This window comes from Chlamydotis macqueenii, chromosome 2 (genome assembly GCF_036417535.1).
Source record: "Chlamydotis macqueenii isolate bChlMac1 chromosome 2, bChlMac1.mat, whole genome shotgun sequence".
Classification (NCBI taxonomy): Eukaryota; Metazoa; Chordata; class Aves; order Otidiformes; family Otididae; genus Chlamydotis; species Chlamydotis macqueenii.
In genome coordinates this window covers 46,630,210-46,643,224 of record NC_141557.1, presented here as the reverse complement: position 1 = coordinate 46,643,224, position 13,015 = coordinate 46,630,210, and the positions used below count along the sequence as shown (strand labels likewise).

The following is a 13,015-nucleotide window of genomic DNA, read 5'->3' as shown; positions in this document are numbered from 1 at the left end:
GGCACGGGGTTCCTAATGCTCCACGCCATCTCCCAGCTGGAACCAGGCTCCTTCTACAAACAAGCAGTTTCTACTTTTCCTTTTCAAATTTTAAGCCTTCCATAAGACAAGTGATACTCTGAAAGGGCATTTCTTTCACAGTGTCTGAAATAGGTTACATTGTTTTCGTAATTGAAGTGTACTTGAAAACTAGGTTACTTTGCTTTTTTTTTTCACATTGCCTTAGTAAATAAATTATTTTAAATAAAACTTGTGACCAAATGGTTTGTCATCAGTTCTTGGCACAATGCTTGTGACTATATTAGTGCCATAAGCTTCAGTTTAGGCAGACATAAGATCAAAGCATCGTATTTTCAAGACTGAGGAAATACATGCAGTATGTAGTCACTGACATGTCTCCATCATCCTCATTTTTTCATCCGCGAGTTAAGGATGACAAAGTGACCTTAAGTTTTGGTGAATGATCTTCATCTAATGTATGGTTTTGAATACCTCAAAAGCATTTTAATGTCCTCGGAAGGGCAGGTTATAGGGCTAAGCATGTTGTGGGCACATGACTCTGGAAACACAATGGAATGTCTCCCATACTTCAGAAGCAACCTTCAGGCTGACTTCTCCTGGCATGCCTTGCTGCATCATGCAGTACAGGACCAAGAGCATCTGCTAAAAACAAATGTTTGTTTTCCATTGGTCTGTAGACAACTGAGTGTCTTCCAAATGTAACCTCAGGGTCATCAGTTGCAAATAATGACAAATGAAATCCCAAATAATTTCACTGCAATGGAGGGGTTTTAATATTTTTTTTCAAAAAGTCTTTGTGCAGTTTTACTTCTCGCTCAAAAATAATAAAGTAGAATGGAATGTTCCTCCTTTTAGTTACGTAGTGACAAGCTCCTTTCAGAAATATTTAATTATTGACATTAATTACTGAATTATTGCTTGTTTATATAGACAACAATTTCTTCAGAGAAAAACATGGTTTTTTTCCAACTAGGTCTGTCAATGACCAACACTTCCTTAGAATTGTCTATATTTTTCATTTCTTACTAAAAAAAAGAGGTTCAGGATTTTTGCTTTTTGGAAACTGCCCTAGAAAAAAAACCAAAACCAACATTATCTGCTCCATATGTGTTGCTCTTCTTTATTTTTATTCTGATAAAATTTATTAACTTTTTTGTAAACTATGATAAGCTGGATGGGAATTATTGTCAATTTTACTAGACCAGGAAAGGCACTGTCAGTCATCCCAGCGAAAGGAAAGCCTTTGTTGGGAAAAATCTTGTCACTAGTTAATGGAATGTCACCCTTGCAATCATAAATATATTCCATAGAGGCAGCCAACTCAGTCGACTAAAATTACTAAATCAATACTTAACATGTATTAAGGATCATTAAAGGATGATGCTGTATTCTTTAGGTTCTGTTCCATATGGCTAAAATGTAGGCCAAGATAAATATTTAAGGACTGAAATCTTCTGACATCAGAAGTTAAATCGAATGCTAGCTGCAGTTCTTTTAGAGTGATTCTAAAAATACAATTTGAATGTGAGTTGTTTTGGGTTTGGGGTTTTGGTTTTTTTTTTGGTTTTTTTTTTTTTTGCATTTTGGTAGCACTGGAAGCTATTTCTATACAAAGCTTGCAAATAAATATAGAATTCTTTAGCTTTAATTGTGATGCATAAATATGCTCCATTTTTGAGGGGGAAGACTTTCCTCCATTCAGACAAGCCAATTTACATTCACACTGTCTAGCTCATCATAAAGTAAAATTGTACACTGTCATCAATCAGCTCATGCTGACAACACTTCGGTGCCTCATTGACTCAAGCAGGTCTTTACTAAACCCTCTTAAATAACTGGGATCTATCAAAACAAAAAAAAAGTCTCTTGTGGCTATTAGATTCTGTGAATATTTCATAGTGATGTGTATGTGTCCACAGGATGCATTCTTTCCATCTCTCTGAGATTATTGTTACATGTGCTACATATTTTCTTTTAATTTTTTTTTAAGAGTTAATTGATGTTCTGTGATAAGTGGGGAGGGTTTTGCTTCCACTAGGCACTTGAGATATTTTCTGAGGGTAGCAAGCTCCTGGTTTCCCTGGTCACCCTCACTGGATTAACATACCATTGTAGCTAGACTGAACAACAGGCTGCTGTTCATCATCAGAGACTTTCTGTGGCTGCAGGGAGAAGGCTTTGGAAGCACTTTTTGCATTTGTTGGCATTCTGTTTTGAATAGATGGATAAATAATTGTCAGTAGGTATAAAGCTGGAAGCAGGCAACATGAAAAGAACCAGCACAGCTCTGGAAAACCTCTAGAAGCAAATTTAGCATTTTACACAAGGTGGCTGAAGGGCTTGGAAGAATATTCTGCTAATATATGAGGTCAGCTTCTGAGGCTGGCATCCACCTGAGCACATCGGGGTTAGGAGCTATCGCTGCTCAGAACTGGCTGCATTTCACTTCCATGTGGACAAAGTAGGTACCGAAATTTTGAGCTGGTTCAGTGTTGGTTTAACTGAACCAGCAATGATACGGGAGTGCGAGGGCACAGACTCTGGACTGTGCAGTTTAAATGAACCAGAGTCTACTGTATACATGCAGATGTGTGGCACAGGCATAAAGAGCATACTAAGGCTTAGGAGATTAAGAGCTGGTTAAGATGCCTGGAAGGATATCACCGCCAAGAAATAGAACTTTACCTCAGAAAGCAGCATTGTTTGGAAGAATGAAACAAACTAAAAAATATTTCTGATTTGGTATCTCGGCAGTTCCCGAATATGGAGAGCGTACTCCACTCTCTGCACTTTTCTCTGTCATTCTCGGTTATTTGCTTCACTCCAGCCAGGATCTTCAGTCTTACATTGCTCTTGTGATTTAAAACTCAAAATACATAAATATTGAACATTTAGAGAGCCTAAAACTTCTCTCTGAAAATGCCCATGATCTGTCAGAAGGATCTGTCTTCCTTTCAAACTTCTCCCTTGTGAATGGTAACTATTGAACCTTTGCAATAAAAGATACTGGTCCCATACGTGGCAGGAATTTCTGGTTTATGTCTCCATGAATTAATCTTTTCAGAAACTGTATTCCTTGCCATTTCCATACCTACATAAAAAACCAAAATGAAACCTTTTGAAGTAATGCCATTTTTCTAACAGGCATAATTCAACTAGGGATCACTTCCATTCCACAGGTCAATGAAGGCTTTGGACATCAAAATCTAACTTTTCAGTTTTGAGTTTTGTGTTCAGTTCTTTTAGAGGACTGTGTTCTTAAAGCTGGCTGGATTCTGCTCTAAAACAATCTTTTGGCAACATTTGCTTGGTTTAATATTGCTCTGGCAACAGATCATAAAAATCATAGAGTAGTTTAGATTTGAAGATACCTCTGGAGGTCTCTACTCCAAACCCCTGCTCAAAGCAATCTAATCAGATGAAGTTGCTCAAGGTCCAGTCAATTCTTGAGCCACCTCTCTGAGTCCCTCTTCCAGTATTTGACTACTCTTGTGAAAAATCAAGTACTTATGCCTAATTGGAATATCCAATTAGGATATTTGCATCCCCGAGAAGATTCTGGCTTCATCTTCTCCTGTATCCTCCAGTCAGGTAGTTGCAGATGCAGTATATGCTCTCCCCTGAGCCTTCTCTTCCTAAGGCCATATGAATCCAGCTTCCTCAGCCTGTCCCCATCCATCATGTTCTCCAACCCTTGAATGGTTTGAAGGCTTCCGCTGGACTCCCTCCAGTATGTCCATGACCTCCATGTACTGAGGAGCTCAAAACTGAACACCTTTACTCCAGATGCAGCCTCACAAGTGCCAAATAGAACGGAAGGATCACTTGCTCTGGAGTTGCCAGCTACACTCTTGGAAATACAATCCAGGATGCGGCTGGCCTCCTTTGTTGTGACTGTGCTTGCTGGCTTAGGTTTAAGACCCCCAGATCCTTCTCTGCAGAGCTCCTTCCCAGGTGGCTTCCCCCTCACAACCTATATATACATTCCACCTCAGATGAAAGGCTTTGCAAATAAAGTAAGAAATGACTAATCATTGTGTTTGCAAACCTAAGACATTGGTTTCTTTGCGGCTAACCTTACGGGGTTCTCTAATCTTTCACCACTGTAACACTCTTACATGAAGAAGGTGCGATGCAGAGAAAGAGTGCTAGCAGCAGTCCCTTCCCATGGGTGATTGCTGTGAGATGGCTTCAGTGTTCTTCATACCTGAAACGCGGATAGGGTTCCTTACATCAGTGAGTGGACTTGAGGCTCACTTTCAACATTCAGTATGCTTAGGAGTGAGTGAGTTTATCTCAAGAACAGCTCTATACTGTAAGTGAAGTACTGTTGTGTTTGTTCCTCCTTTATGATGATATGCAACTGGTCTTCACTGGTACTTCTTACTGTCTGTTCTCATTTTGACTGAGAACTAAGTCTCGCATTATTTTCCTTTCTAATTTTTGTGCTTCCTTTAGTGTTGCTTCCTGAAGAACATGTAAACATTTGATCAGTACAGCAAATATCAGTCAAACTTCTCTCCATTTAACACAGGGCCTTCCTATTTAAACACTGGATGAGTAAGAGCATTTCAAAATGCTGAGTAACCATAAGGAGAAGATAAAATAAAATATAATTTTAAAATTATTTTAATAACACTGGTGGTGTTTTCAAAATATTGAGTTATAGATCGAGGTACCTTGATTCCTGATCAAAGGAAATCCTGCGTAAAGGCACCCCGGCACTGCACAACTGTTGTAATGCTGCGACCATGCAAATCTGACGCTGCCCTCCTCCCACACATAGAGTGTGGTTTCCAAAAGCAATTAATTTCTCTTGTTTCACTTCACAAACTTCTTTCTTTCAGTTCTTCATTTTCTCAGACCACATAATAGTTGATTGAGTGAGTGAAATTAAAGATTCAAGGTCCTCTAACCATTATGTTTTACCCAGAGCAGTCTGTATTTTCCAAGCATGTGGATCTCCCAGAAAGAGAGAGGTGCACAGGCTGCCGATCTCCAGACATGGACTGGGCATATCCTGTGGCTTTAGCAGTGTAGATATTTAATAACATATGTGTATAAGCAAAGATGGAGCTACACCCACATATCTCCTCTTGACAATGGATATTGTGCCAAGTGCCCTACAGGTCTCTGTGCCTAGTAGCAGAGTTTGGAGAGAGGAGTACAACCCACGGCAGAGGAGAATGGCTTTGAGACTACTTAAGTAGAATGGACATACAGTTGTCTGCAGGACTGGGTGGGGTGCATGTTATGGTACTGAGGGTGTTGCCCAATATCATTGCAAGGTGCTATCTGTTGCTTCTAAGGGCCATGGTGATCAGGGGAGGTCCTTGATGATTTGAAAAAGGCAAAGGTCATGCCCATTTCCAAAAAAGGCAAGAAGGACAATTCAGGGAACTATAGGCTGGTCAGTCTCACCCCTGTGCCCTGGAAGATAGCAGAGCAAATCCTCCTGAAAGCCATTACCAGACAGATGTAGGATAAAAATATTTGGGAACAGCCAGCACAGATTTACCAAGAAAAAAACAGTGCCTGACCAACTCAACTGTCTTCTACAATGAGATGAATGGCTCTGGGGATAAGGGGAAAGCTGTGCATGTCATTTACCTTGACTTCTTCGAGGCTTTTGACAAAGTCCCCCACAGCATCCTTGTAGCCAGATTGGGGAGATATAGACTGAATGGGTGGACTACAAAGTGGATGAAAAACTGACTGGACCATCAGGCTGAAAAGGTAGTGGTCAATGGACTGAAGTCTTAATGAGTGGCTGGTTATGAGCGGCATGCTTTGGGGGTCAGTACTGAGGCTAATATTGTTTAATATCTTCATTAACAACCTCAATGATGGGACAGGGTGCACCTTCACCAAGTTCATGGATAAAACCAAATATGAGGGAGCAGCTGATACCCACTGAGTTGTAGGGCTGCCATGCAAGTAGATGTCAGCAAGCTTGAAGAATGAGCTGACAAGTGCCCTAGAAATTCAACAATGGCAAATGCAAAGTCCTGCACCTGGGATGGCTCAACTCCCTGCAAGAACATGGGCTAGGGGTCACCTGGCTAGAGGTCAGATTTGCTGGAAAAGATCTGGAGGTTTGAGTGGACAATAAGTTGAACATAACTCAGTCAGGTGCCCTTGCAGCAGTGAAGACGAACTGTGTGTGGGCTTGTATTGCCATCAGGTTGAGGGAAACCTTTATTCCTCTCTACCTGACATTTATGTGGTCACATCTGCAGTAGCATATACAGTCTTGGGACCCCCAATATGAGAGAGAGATAGACTAACTGAAGTGAGCCCAATGGAGGACCACCAAGATGATAAGGGAGTTGGAGCACATGACATATGAGGACACTAGATTGGCTGGGGTTTGTTTAGCCCCAGGAAAAAAAAAAACAAGGCTTGGGGGAGATCTGATTACTCTTTTCCATTGTGTAATGTAAGGACATAGAGAAGGTAAGGAAGAGTTAACATCACCAGGTTGCAGCAAAATAAATTTTGTTTGTGTAGAAGGAAAAAAATCCACCATGAGATTGGTGGATCCGTTGTTAACAATCCATTGTTAAGCATTGGAACAGGGACCCAAAGGATTTATGCAGCCCTGAGCAACCTTATCTAACTGGGAAGACAGAACTGACATGAGCACAGTGGAGCAGTGGATGACCTCCAGAAGTTTCTTCCAAGCTAAATTAATCTATGAAAATTCACAATTACTTCTTCATTTGAAAATACCTTAAGAGGTGGTTATCGAAGGTGGAAAAAAATAGTCACAGTGTATGAATTTCTGAATGTTTATTAGTACCACTTCATTATATCAGGAGGGGAAATCTACATATGCTGAGTTACTTTGGTTATGGTAGAGAGCAGTACAATTGAGTAATATTAAGCATTCCCTTTACATGCTCAGATATACTGTAACAAAATACGCTCAAGCTACAAACAGATTTAAATAAGTTGTTAAAAACTGAGCAGAACAGGATCATTTCAGTCTCTTGTGCTTCTGTTGTACTTCTTGGTTTTTTTTTTTTAGATAAATATAAAATGTATTGACAGTAATGATTTCAGAGCAGTATAGCTCTAGGACAGTCTTCCTCTTGTAGAGCTTTGCTGGTGCCCATGAAGTGGTCCTGGCTTACCAGAACAGAAGAAGAAGAATTTGGACTCATTTGTCCTTCACTAGGTTGTCTCTTCATAACTGATGTATTGAGTGTCCAGTCCAAAGTCTCCTGAAGTGTACAGAAACAACCACATTCATTTCAAAAATCTCTTATCGGGAGACAAGAGCCAAAGGCTGGTTTCCGCCACAACCAGACAAATGACAACTTCTACTTTTCCATGGTTTGTCTGAACACAAGTGAGTTCCTCTGTGGGATTAATGAGTAATCTCTTTAATTTTTTAAGTTTTAGGCAATAACTGTAGTAATGGGGTACCAGGACTTGTTCAGAAAGGCACATCTGATGATAAGGGACAAGATCTGATCACTTTGTTCTGGCAACTAAACTGAAGCACAGACTAGAAACTATGGGCAAGCCCTAGGAAGTCTATTTGTGTATGTGTCATATGTATTTGCCCCGTTCTTATGCTTTTCCCTAGGTATTCTTGCTTCTGTATACAATCAGAAATAGGGTATTTTACTATGGGCATGTCTGAATTTCCGCTTTTTATAAACTATACAGCAGCCAAGGGGAATCTGTTGTCTGCTCCAGATGATCTTTAGAGATCAAATGAAATAGTGTGGAAACAACACACAGACATTTTAAGATGGCTGCCCAAAAAGCCAGATTGTTGCTTAGAACCATTGCTAAACCACTGCTTGGTGCCACTGCAAAGCTACCTTGGCTTTCTATACAAATGCTATACAGAAATTAAATATTGTGGTTTCCAGAGGCTTTGTCATTCAGCTAGACTGAAGTACGCACTGCATGTTACACTGCCTGAGGAAAAAAAAACACCCACTGAGCTATCATGAAGAAGAATATCAGTTTCCGTGAGAAAAAAAAGCCACAAGGTTTGATAGGTGTAATCAGAATGAGAATGCTTTTGTTGCAAAAATGTGTGCTGTTGAGTTGAATTCCCTCAACTTGCTTTTAGTTGAGAAATCGTGTTTTAGTGGTCACGTAAAAATGCTACAGCACTTAACACAACTATCCCTCTTAGCAGTATTTCCAAAGCGAGGTTCATGCAAATATTTGCACTTTACTTCCCACCTGTCCGTGGAGATGAGATGCATGCATGAAACGAAAGACTTGCATGTGGCCAGGCAGCTGGTTAGAATGCTCGTACACCTCAGAGATATGAGCATCTCTGGTATTTAGATAGATGTGTGGCATGTCAAAAACATGCTGGCTTTGATGATTAGGCTTTAAGCAGAAATTTAAACATCTCTGTTGAAGCAGTTTTTAAACAGGTTTGGGTTTTTTTTGTGAAGCAGCAAGCATCCAAGTATATACACTAAAACCTGCTGCTGTGGTTTCTTAAAAAAAAAAAAAAAAAAAGACAAGACAAAGAAAAGACCAAACATTAATTTGACAAATAAAGCAAGCTATTTCTATTCTGCTATTAAAAAACCCAATTGTTCTTGCACTATAACCTTTTCAGAAAGTTTAATTCTTCTCAGTACCATAGCAAAGGGAGAAAAGGAGAGAGACTTCATTTAGAGGCAAATATGCTCCTGTGCTGTTCGGGAGATGGGCTGCCAATCCACTGTGACCACATGAAGGGATGTTCAGAGACTGGAAGCTGCCTGTAACAGGAAGCAAACCAATATCCCATTGAAGTATCTTCTTAATGGCTGGTGTTCCTTCTAGGGCTCTCCCAAACTTTCCATTTACAGTTTGTTTTTTTTTCCCATTTCCATTATCTTTACACTAAGTTTTATATATATTTACCTACCAGCAGGTAAAAGAACACTTGCATTGAGAACTTCAGAGACTCTGAGATCTTGTAGCTATTGTCAGTCCAGTAAATCCTGAGAGCCCCAGAAAGAGAGAGCCAATGAGTTCAGCACTAATAAACACTGTAAAGCATTAAAAGCTAAAGAAATACATACATGTCCATTGCGTTAGGCAATCCAAGTATTTTAAGTCAGGCGAGAAAGCAACATGCAACACTGTTTACATTAAAACTTGATGTTTTAGCTCTCAAAGGAAAAAAGCAAACTTTTTGTTTTGTTTTGTTTTTCAGAAGAAACTACAAATGAGAGAAAATCCACCTCATGGTGCAAAAAATCGTAAACATTAGACTTACAGGTCAGTGAAGTAATTTCTTAGCATTCTCAGCTCTCCATCCCACTGCAAATACATTCTTTTTTAATTAGTTTGCATATGCAGCGTAATTGCAAAGAGTAAATTTGTGTGTCTTTCTCAGGGAAGTGTCTCTAAGAATTAGAGATTATCTGTGGCTTTTAAAATCTAAAAGTTCATCCTGGATTAATGCTAATAGCTAGGTGTCACTTCAGTAGATGGATGCATCTTCATACTGGAATTTGCCTTGAGAGCAGATCCTGGGGCTGGAGACTTGACCATTGCCACAGGGTAAACACTGACTACATAAATGTAACAAATGCCTCTTGAACTTAACTCCAACAAAAACATAGAGCACAGGGTTGAGACAGCAGTGAGAGAAAGCAATTTTACGGCTGATGTAAAAGGCAAGGTTGGAGTCTTTTTCATACTGACAGGTAGATGGTGGAAAAGTCATCAGAAAGCTGAGGATGTTGTAAGGTGCCCAGCTGAGGAAAAAAGCCATCACAATAATAAGGATGAGTTTCACAGTTCTGTGCTTTCTATGAGATCTTGCTCTGAGCAGGATTATCAGTATCTTGGAGTAACAGAATACGATAACCCCAAAGGAAAACAGGAAGAGTACATTTCTCTGGTAGATGTCCACCTTTTTCCATTTCCAGTCAGCATAATCACAGATGTTGTCCCCTTCCAAGTTTCCTTGCACTGTGGTGTGAATCACCTCAGGAACAACAATTAATATGCTCCCAGTCCAAACAATCAAGCTCACCAGAAAACCACAGCGCTGCATCTGGGATCTCAAAGTTGAGAGGGGGTTCACTACGGAAAAGTACCGCAGGATAGTCATGAGAGTCAGAAAGAAAACACCGCTGTAGTAGCCAATGGAGAAAACAGCATTCACCGCCTTGCAAAGGAACTCACCAAAAATCCATCCAAAGGACTGGTCCACTGCCCAGAAAGGCAGCATGCAGGAGAAGACTAAATCAGAGACACAGAGATTCATGATGATGATGTTCGTTAAAGATGTAAGGTTTTCATATTTGAATAGGATCCATAACACTAGAGTGTTTCCTACCAGGCTGAGCAAAAATGCCAGAGTGTAGAGGACAGTAGTGAGATGGGTGTAAAATACAAAATAGTCACCCATTTCGCAAACATTGGTTTCATTAAAAGAGTATTCATATGAGTAGTTGTCATCTGAATCGGGTGGATAAAATTCTTCATCCATTTGTCTGTGCAAATCTTGTGCTGTTCTCCAGCAGCTACTTTGAAGAATGGCAACAATCACACCAAAATTTTGGTGAAAATCAACCCCATAACTAACGTCCTGCTGTGGAGGCTACTGTTTTAAGAGACAAAAAGAAGCAGTGAAACTACCTTGTTTGTCCTGGTTTTGGGAGAGAAAGGAATCATTTCCTCTTATGACTAGAGCATGAACAGGTAGATACTAAAGACTTACCCTCAAAGCAATGTCAAGATCTAAAATCGTAGAATCATAGAATCATAGAATGGTTAGAGTTGGAAGGGACCTTCAAAGGTGTCATGTTCCGATTTCGGATGAAAGGAAGGCCCCCTTGCATTCCAGCCGACCTCAGACGAGTCTGGGAGGCTAGGGGCAGCTGGACCGACCTCTCACCAGAGTGTGGTTTTGTTTGTATTCTCAGGAACAGAATTAAGACTCAAAACAGAGTCAAGTGCCAGGTAACTTTATTAACCCGACAAGAAGTTTGTAAATGGAAGAGAAAGGAGAGAAAGGAAGGAAAGAGGGAAAAGAGTTTAGATTGTAATAGCTACCACCACAGAGCTGCGGTGTCCTGACAGTCCAGTTCACTCCATGGGGGAACAATCTGTCCGGTGTTGGTCGTCTCGATGTCGGTTCTGTGGATGTGTATTCTGGCAAATGTATATTCTGTTGAATGAATGAAGTGAAGAGAAGTGAAGTGAAGAAGTGTATTCCATTGAAAAATGTTCCCCTTTTTATGTTGGTTGTTTTCATTGTATTTCAAGAGCTGGTTTTCCTCGCCGCACCCTTCACCTGGTGGTGATATGCATGCCCATTACCGCGTGATCCATTACTGGGCGATATGCATGCCCACTACCGGGTGATATGTATCTCTGGGTGCATGCTGGGGTGGGGGGGGGGTAGGGCTAGATTTCTCGGAACCAGCTCTGCATTCAGGTTCGCAAGACAACAGGAGTTGCCTTGCAAGATAACGGGAAGCCATTGTTCGGGTGGTGGTTTGATGTTTCAACAACGTTGAGACAAATTTTTGACACAGTCTTTTACAAAAGGTCATCTAGTCCAACCCCCCTGCAAGGAGCAGGGATGTCCCTGACTAGATCAGGTTGCTCAGAGCCTCATCCAACCTGGCCTTGAACATTTCTAGGGATGGGGCTTCCACCACCTCTCTGGGCAACCTGTTCCAGTGTTCTACAACTCGCAAAATACTTAAGAAGTCAGAAATGAAGACGTTTCTAAACCAGTATGGTCTGTGATAACTGCTAATTATTAAGCTTCTACTAAGTGAAGGTTGAGGGTGCATTGTTTTTCAATGTAAGTATCCCAGGTGCCAAGACTTTCAGATCTGCTACTGTTTTTTAAGTTTTCTGAAATGGTATTAAAATTCCTAAACACTTTGCTGTATATGTGATTCTTTGCCACCAGGGTTCAGTACTGCAGAAACTTAAAAAGCTGAGCAGTACCAGTATCAACAAATGTAAGCACTAAGAATGGAAAAAATTGTGTTTCTTACAGATTTTCATCTTAAGGCTGGTTGATATTTAAAAATCTCCGAGCTGTGATGGAAGCATCCCCATGTTGGGCACTCCCTGTGCGTCTCTGGCCTGCTGATTCTCAAGGACAGGAGAGGAACAAAGCTCCCATCACACCCCTTTCTGAGGGCTGCTGCCCTCTACCTGTCTGCCTGTCTGCAGGTAGGAATTTAATCTCAGCTGGTTGAAATTGGCCAAACAGGGTCAAAAAATTACTGGGACTTGGAAGATGACATACAATCAGGTGAACATACAAGGGTAGCATGGCCACAGTAGCCTCATGTCTTTATGAAATAAAGTTAAAAAACACGTATAGAAAATCAGTAATGGTTCCAAGTCTAAATTAACATTATCCCGAACGAAGGCTTACCTGCAGCACTGTGTTTGGATCCTGATTTGACTGATGACAGTGAGAGACCTGCTGCTGATCTCTTTGGAAGTACAGTCACAAGAAGGAAACCCCATGACTCAGGCCAAAATTGTGCTGGTCACATTTTGCTTTTTGGATGAGCAAAAGCAGAATCCGCCTGCTACGGCCAGGAAAAGACCCTTTGGTGCCTTTGGAGGACAGGAAGGTTCTGCCTACACCAGAGAAGCGTGCCAGGGAGTGCTGCTGGCTGTCAGCATTTAATGCCATCTGCGGAGGTAGGTGGCTCAGGTCAGCCAGAGCTTGACACAGGCAGCACAGGCCAGGGACCATCTATCCTTTGGGATGTGGTCACCCAGTTTTGGAGGTAAGGAATGTGTGGGATTCAGTACTGTGACAGCAAGTGGCACGTTTATCACCAGAGGCACAGTCCAACTGGGAATGGTACTGGTGGCCCTCAGTCTGTACCATGCTGCCATCTTCAGGCATGCAGGACAAGTCCTTGCCGAGGCCGTCATCCTCTGGTTTTGCTTGACAGTAGAGATGATTCTTAAGCAATACATGGGTTAGATTGGGGTCTTGACCATCTTTGTGTCCTGTTTCAGCTCAGGT

At 41.1% G+C, this 13,015-nt stretch overlaps 1 protein-coding gene across 1 annotated transcript; it reads right to left on the bottom strand.

Moving 5' to 3' along the window:
• Window positions 1-9,451: 9,451 nt before the first annotated feature.
• On the bottom strand, window positions 9,452-10,492 carry XCR1 (X-C motif chemokine receptor 1). Its single transcript, XM_010126233.2, has one exon. It carries the CDS (start codon window positions 10,490-10,492, stop codon window positions 9,476-9,478), a length of 1,017 nt encoding a protein of 338 aa, XP_010124535.2. The 3' UTR covers window positions 9,452-9,475.
• Window positions 10,493-13,015: the final 2,523 nt, after the last annotated feature.